This window comes from Gymnoscopelus braueri, assembly GCF_963280865.1.
Source record: "Gymnoscopelus braueri genome assembly, chromosome: 10".
Taxonomy (NCBI): Eukaryota; Metazoa; Chordata; class Actinopteri; order Myctophiformes; family Myctophidae; genus Gymnoscopelus; species Gymnoscopelus braueri.
The window spans coordinates 29,087,962-29,095,461 of record NC_137611.1 but is presented as its reverse complement, the minus strand read 5'-3'; the positions used below and the strand labels follow the sequence as shown (position 1 = coordinate 29,095,461).

Below are 7,500 nucleotides of genomic sequence, written 5' to 3'. Positions count from 1 at the left end.
ATCTGTATGAGGGAATACCAAGGGTGAGCGAGAAAATAGCAGCCAGGAGAATGAGACTAGTAGGACACTGCCAAAGACATCAATAAATTGGTGTTGTGGGAACCAACACACGGGCACCGGTCACGAGGACGTCCCACATTAACATACGTGGACGTACTCAAGAAAGATGCAGGAGCATAAAGTACCGCCCACTTTTTTACACCTGTAAACTTGGGATGTGACAATAAAGTTGAGTCGTAAGACAAGACATGTAGATAAAAACCCATTCATTCATTCATTCATACTGGTGTTCATTCCTGTGTCCTGCTTTGAACTGGCTGCCTTGTCAACAGCCTGTCAGACTCAGTCCAATTGTAGTTTTTCCCCCCGCAATAGTCAGCCAATCAGAAGCATTGTCTCTTGAGGGAATTAAGCCTTTCATGCTATAAAGGATTAAGACATTGTTTCACAAAGGCCCACAGAGTGGTAAAGCCGCAAGTTAGAATGTAAGTTTGAATGTATTTCTTTTTGGATGTTTGCTGGTCCAGTTGAACTTGAGCACGGTTGTTACTCTTTACTATTCATTCAATTGAAGCCATATATGAAAACTGACAGACTAAAGCTGACAACACATCATTCAGTCTTGGTTCTGAGATCTTAAACCATCAGGACTGTTGATAATTGGTCAGTGGGCACCATGTTTCTTAGTGCAATAACTGAAAATGCAGGTTCTTCCAAACAGTCTTCAGTGAAAATAATATAAGACATGTGACTTGCAGTCACAAGTCTTTGTCATGTCATGTCTTTGTGTGGAAATTATATATTTCTTTGCATATATAGCTGTTGCATATTTAGATAGTTGCTAGTTATGTATGTCTTGTGATGTTGTTTGCTTGTTCACGTACAGTATACATTATTCGTTTATTTTGTTTAATATATTTTGTTATATTTCATTTAGTCAGTATGTTATATAGACAGATGCTAGATTTGTTACCTGTTACCATACTTACTTAATTATTTTCTTAGCACTAACTCTGAAGATGTTGCACTTTGTAAGTTGTTGCTGATAAGAGCATCTGCTAAATGTCGAAACTGTAAATTAGCCTGAGTTGTTTATTGTACCACAACTTCACAGGTCACAGTCTCTTGAGATATTAATTTAGCAAAATAAGCATGTGTGTGTCCGCTTATTTATGCATTACACACAAAAATACAAGTATGCACACACATATACTGTACATACTGTACACACACAGAATACACAGACTGGTGTCTAAAACATGTGCACTACTTGTCTGTCTAACATCCAAACCAGATTTTAAGGATTGGAGGCTGGGAATGTGCTGCTGAGTGAATGCCAGATTGGTGTTATTACTGTCACTTTGTCCAATTTGTACTTCACCATAGTTATGCAGATGACACACAGAATAACATAACAATAAATCCAGATGATTATGGCCCCATAAAGTCACTGAATAAGTGCTCTGAACGAATAAATTATTGTATCTGCCAGAATGATATCCAAGCGAATAAGGACAAAACTGAAACAATATATTTTTTGGTCCATCAGACCGCTGCAGCTTATTCAGAACGCTACTGCCCGATGGAAATTTAAGTTTGAACACATCACTCCAGTTCTCATAGCTTTCACTTCTTATGCATCAAATAATTGATTTTTTGAATGGTTTGGGGCCATACATCTCAGTGATATATGCTGCTCAGTTTGGAGCCAAGGGCTCTTAGATCACCCGGGACAGGTTTGCTCACTGTCCCCAGGGTCAGAGATGCAAACATGCAGAAGCAGCTTTCAGTTTCTGCGCATCACAAATCTGGAATAAACCTCCAGAACACCATCCCTGTGTTCTTTTAAATCAAGGCTTAACCCTTTCCAGAGGTCATTTAAGTCATATTTTTATACTGTAGCATTTTCTTTATTCTACAGTATTTTCTACTGTATCTTATTTATTTATTCATTCCTGTAAACTGCTGTTGTTTATTTGCTTTGTATGTTCATGCGTTATGTTTATAATGTGTAGCCTATATGTTTACAACATGTATACTGTGTAGCCTATGCATAGTTCTCAAATGTGCGCTATAAATACACTTTTCTTTCCTTCACTATGTCTATGGCACTCTAACATACATACCCTATTTGTTCACACCATCTCTTAGTCTTATTCTCATTGTCCATTATTAGGCTAACCGACCATAGCCTACTTAATTAATGAGTTGCCTGAAAATGAATGACTGAATGAATGAATGAATTAGAGGTATTCATTCTATTCATTAACAGCCCCCCTTTCCTCAAAACCTCCACACTAACCCTATTTGACCCTATGAAGACGTTGATTGCACATTGCCCACATGATTTCAAAGCAATAAAGTCGTCTTGGGTGGGATTTATTTTCTTATTTTATATATTTTTACCAGTGAGAATGGCAAAACGTAAGACGTGTGAATAACGGACATAGCCTATTGTTGGTATGATTTCTTCTCATCCACTGTCTGTGAAGTGTTACTTAGCCTAAAGATGGTGACTCATGTCGGGGCAAAGACAGCAAAGGACAGCGGAGGAAGGTTTTCTTAAACCATAGCGCCAGAATATTCAAGGAAATACGCGTAATTCCATGGCATTTGTTTAAGCAAACAATAGCACACCCCCGCCACACACAGGAGATGCTGAACAGCATCTACTCCACGGACTCTACAGAGAGGTCGACTGTACCACAGTGGGTGTAGAGGAGGGAGGGAGGCGGTGTTGTGCAGTATAACAAACCGCCCCGGCGGAGCACTGATCAGTGTTGCCAGGTTTTGCGAGAGAAATAAGCAACCAGGTAAGCAACCTTTAGCGACTATAGGTCACATGAGCAATTTAAATCTATATCACCACCTATTGAAAATAGCCGACCTACTAGCTCACAACGCGTTGTAAATCTGCATTTATTTTGTTTATCTTGAAGAGAAAGTGAATAATGCGAAATATTTTTGAAACTTTCTAATAACACAAATCTGGTACGGGGGTCCCCTGGCACAAAACATTTTTAAATGGGGGTTAGGGTTAGGGGGGATAAATACATTTTTTTTTGGGGGGTCCTTGACATGAAAATATTTGAGAACCACTGGTTTAAATAAAATAAAATTGGAAACAAGACCAAATAAGCTACTTCACTTTAGAAACAAGCCCCAAAAACCTCGCAAGCCGCAACTAACCAATGGTTAGTTGCGGCTTGCGGGGTTTTAACCAATACTTACAAGCAACTTTACAGAAAAACAAGCCCAAAGTCGCTTATAATAAGTGGACATGGCAACCCTGGCACTGATGCTGCAGCCAGGCAGCAACTCATCTGGCACACATCGTGCTCGTGTCTCTCTCTCTCTCGCTCTCTGCAGGGGGCTTATGCAAAAGCAAAGGAACCTGTTACTGCTCTATGGGTACCAGCGCCACCAGCCCCTCTCCGACAAAATCATTAATCCGCGGGGGCTATACTAGTGACAGTCTTGCGACTCTTGGATTGGTTATTTTAATGAGGATATTGCGGCAATGGTGAAGGGCAAGGCCGGGGAGCGGAGTACGCTCCAGTATCAGCAAACTTTGGTGAGTTTCTGATGGAGCGACATGCCATTCAGTTTCAGTGGCAGGATGTCACCTGCAATAGGGGGGACGTGGCCGCAGGCTAAAGATATATCTTCGCCAAGCCGTCACTGTCACTGCAGCGCAAAGACACAGCTGGCAGGTGTCTATTTTGGAGGAGAGGTGCATTGTGTGTGAATGGGATTAGATTTAGATCCATTCAGAGAAATGTCTTCTGTCTGCAGCAGCGCCAGAACTCTTTGTGTGTGAAGCTGTGTTTTTGCACGTGCAGTCAGTCATGCGTGCATGCGCGCACGCGTACGTTTGGGGGGGGAGAGAGAGAGAGAGAAAGAGAGAGAGAGAGAGAGAGAGAGAGAGAGAGAGAGAGAGAGAGAGAGAGAGAGAGAGAGAGTGTGTGTGTGTGTGTGTGTGTGTGTGTGTGTGTGTGTGTGTGTGTGTGTGTGTGTGTGTGTGTGTGTGTGTGTTTTGATTGATTGATTGATTGATTCAATACTTTATTAACAGTTTAGTACAGTGGTATGATTACACACAATGGTGCTAAAAGGATTACACAAAAAGCCCAGAGGTCTTGTTTCCATTGTGGTCCTGTGTATTCAATTAATGGTGACATTTAAACATTTCATTTAGTGTGTGTGTGTGTGTGTGTGTGTGTGTGTGTGTGTGTGTGTGTGTGTGTGTCAACCTCATTTTAAATGGCGTTTATATCTGTGCGGGGCTCTTAGTCTTCGGACAGAGCCACTGCCAGGTGGTGGCGCACATGCAGAGCTGGATGGACCCCAGTGTTCTGATGAAATATTTATATATTTGCTCAGCCTCTCCATTCATTCCCATTGAGCCACAGGTGGTCACAGCTCATGGCTTGCCTCGCTCTGCCTCCTCCTGTCTAAGGTCTAACCTTACTCTCTTCATTAATGAAGAGAATTGAGAGAGCAATTACTTTCAATTCATTTATATTTTGTACAATTGGATCACATTCAGATGAATTTGTTCCACTTAAAAACAATCAATGTAAGTTGATATGCCAGAGTGTCTAGACATGGCCCTACTCTGCATCCTCCATCTCCCTTATCTTTTTTCCCTTGCATATCTTGTCCTTCCCCATGCCCCTCATAATGCCTTTGTCATCTCCTTCCATCTCTCTCTCTCTCTCTCTCTCTCTCTCTCTCTCTCTCTCTCTCTCTCTCTCTCTCTCTCTCTCTCTCTCTCTCTCTCTCTCTCTCTCTCAATCCTCTCTCTCTTTCTCTCTCTCCCCCTTTGCCAGCACTGCTCCTCTTACTTTCGAACTAAAAGTGGAGTCTCTTTGAATATTAATTGGCTCTTGCACCAGTTTATTTTGCAGCCATGTCAAGTCATGGCAGGATTGACAGTGATACCCTGGAGCACTTCACACACATGATATCTAAATTAAGAGGGTGTGGAGAGATAGATGGATGGATATAAGTGTGCGTGTGAGTATGTGTGTGTGTGTGTGTGTGTGTGTGTGTGTGTGTGTGTGTGTGTGTGTGTGTGTGTGTGTGTGTGTGTGTGTGTGCGTGCGTGCGTGTGCGTGTGTGTGTGTGTGTGTACGAGCATGTGCGTGCGTGCGTGTGCGCGTGCGCGCGTGCGTGCGTGTGTGTACGAGCATGTGCGTGCGTGCCCGTGCACACTTACATTTGTGTGCGCACACATTGATTAGTCATCTGAACACCTGTGTCAGACACTGCAGTAAATGTGTTAATTTGTGTTCATCTGTTGATCTCAGACTTAAATTAACTAACAGGATTTTACCGTGTGATGTCTGCAGGGAGAGAAGTGACCCATGAGCTTTAAAATCTGATGTATTCTCTTGTCTTTTCTGTGCATGTAGATGTAAAGTGGTAGCAGGCAGCACATGGGGTTAACACGTGTGCATCTCTGTATTTATGTGTGTGTGTGTGTGTGTGTGTGTGTGTGTGTGTGTGTGTGTGTGTGTGTGTGTGTGTGTGTGTGTGTGTGTGTGTGTGTGTGTGTGTGCGTATGTTAGTGTGTGTGTGAAGAGGGAGATGTGACTCCCTGACCTGGAGTAGATGTATGTACAGTATGTGCACTGGACTCAAGAGAAAGAGTGTCTTTTCGTCTCCTATCGGTGTGAAGATCAATGTGTTCTGTGCCTCTGTGTGTGCATCTGTGTACAGATCAATAGTCATGTAAAATGGCGTCCAGTGTGTCTCTGTGGAATGGGCTTATCTGCCCAGTGCCCTCCCTTCCTCTGACAGTAGAAAAACAGTAGAACACCGCTCACATCAATGGCTCTGTCCACAGCAGAACACTGCTCAGTGCTCACATCAATGGCTTCACCGTTCACACTGTAAAGTCCTTAGTGTTGGATGGGTCCATTTGGAATGTTAAATTAATACTGAGGATTACACACAAATACATGGCAAGCACACATAGTACACTGTATGTGTAATATATGTACTACAGCTGGTTACCACTATCACAGAAGTCCAACCATTTGAAATTCTATGAATGCACAGGGGTGTGTGTGTGTGTGTGTAATGGATGGAAGGATGGTAATACCAGACAAAATTGACCTCATTGGGATATTTGCAATATTTCTATTCCAAAAGGGAAAAGGTCATTTTTATGGTTCAGAAAGATTTTTAGAGGTGCAATAAAGGGTAAGATATAGGGTTGCCATGAGTTGTTGAAACTCAAATTCAAAGAACGAGCATCAATCGTGGCAGAAGATGGCAGGAATAGGTCTGAAGGAGACCTGAGGTCAAAGACAGGAGTCGTTTTTTGTCCAGCATGAAAACTTACAGACACTTGTCTCATTCAACAGACAAATGGATGGTATGCAGATGAAATAAACCAAACAATTTGTAATCCTAAACTAGATTCTAGGGTTTGACAAATGCCCCTTCTATTTTATTGGTTTTCAGATGGTGGCCAACAGTACAGGTTGGCCATTTTTACACCGTCATAGATAAATGAATGCATAAATTCATTCTTAAAGTGCACCAGGCTTTTGGGCGGTACAGGAACAGAGGCAGTGGCACAGATAAGATGACATGGACAATAGAGATCTGTCTGATAAACTCAACAGGAAGAACAAGCTGATAAATGTCACCTCCATTCACAGCGTACCCAAAGTCAAAGTGGTCATTTTTATTCTATTATTCATATATTTCTCACAATCGACTTAATTATAGGTTTGTTGTTGTACATCTTATTTCAAATATTTTTTAATGCAATATTTCATGTGATTATATTGCAAATGGAAATGAAATGGTCCCACCATTTCCACTCCCCAGGTCCCCTGTGTAATAGCAAGCCTATTATGATGTGAAAACGTAAATGTAAATGTTATTTATATATTATTTCACCAGTATGTTGTTGTTACTGTAATTACAACCTTTGCTGCAAAGGGACATCTTGGAAAATATTAAATGCTTGGCAGTCTCTACAGTCTCTTGAACCCATTATCTATGCAGGGATCTCATTATAGTCGACAGCAAGAGTGGAAGCAGCAATAAACAGGCTATTTATAACAATAAAGGCTTTCACAAAGTCTTTATTGTTTTTACCCCACAGTTGCCTTTAGCCTTCTAAACATAAGCCTGATTTATACTAAGTTGTTAGATGGTGTACCGTGCCAAAGATAGCCCATCTACGAGCTCAAGTTGTGAGCTTGTTGATCTGACACTGTTGATTATAAGTTAGGCATAGATTAGACATCTTTGTGGGAATTGCCTGTCTTTTCTAACGCCTATGAGGGGACATAAAGGTACAGGACAGGTCATGTGAGTGGTGGCTGACAGCTGGAGAGCAGTCTGGGATGGATACGTGCAGGTCACGGGCAGGTCTTTCTAGAGCTGCTTTCACCCACGGTGCATGCTGGGACATCTGGCAGTGGCCGCTCGCCTCCTCTGTGGCTCATGGAATGCAAAGGTGTGGGAGAAAAGAAA

At 41.9% G+C, this 7,500-nt stretch overlaps 1 protein-coding gene across 1 annotated transcript in view; it reads left to right on the top strand.

Moving 5' to 3' along the window:
• The first annotated feature begins 3,394 nt into the window (after positions 1-3,394).
• clcn2a (chloride channel, voltage-sensitive 2a) overlaps positions 3,395-7,500 on the top strand; it is a 42,753-nt gene continuing 38,647 nt past the window's right edge. The window contains 1 exon segment of the mRNA XM_080439541.1: positions 3,395-3,574. Coding sequence (XP_080295667.1) covers positions 3,521-3,574 — 54 coding nt within the window. The 5' untranslated portion in view covers positions 3,395-3,520.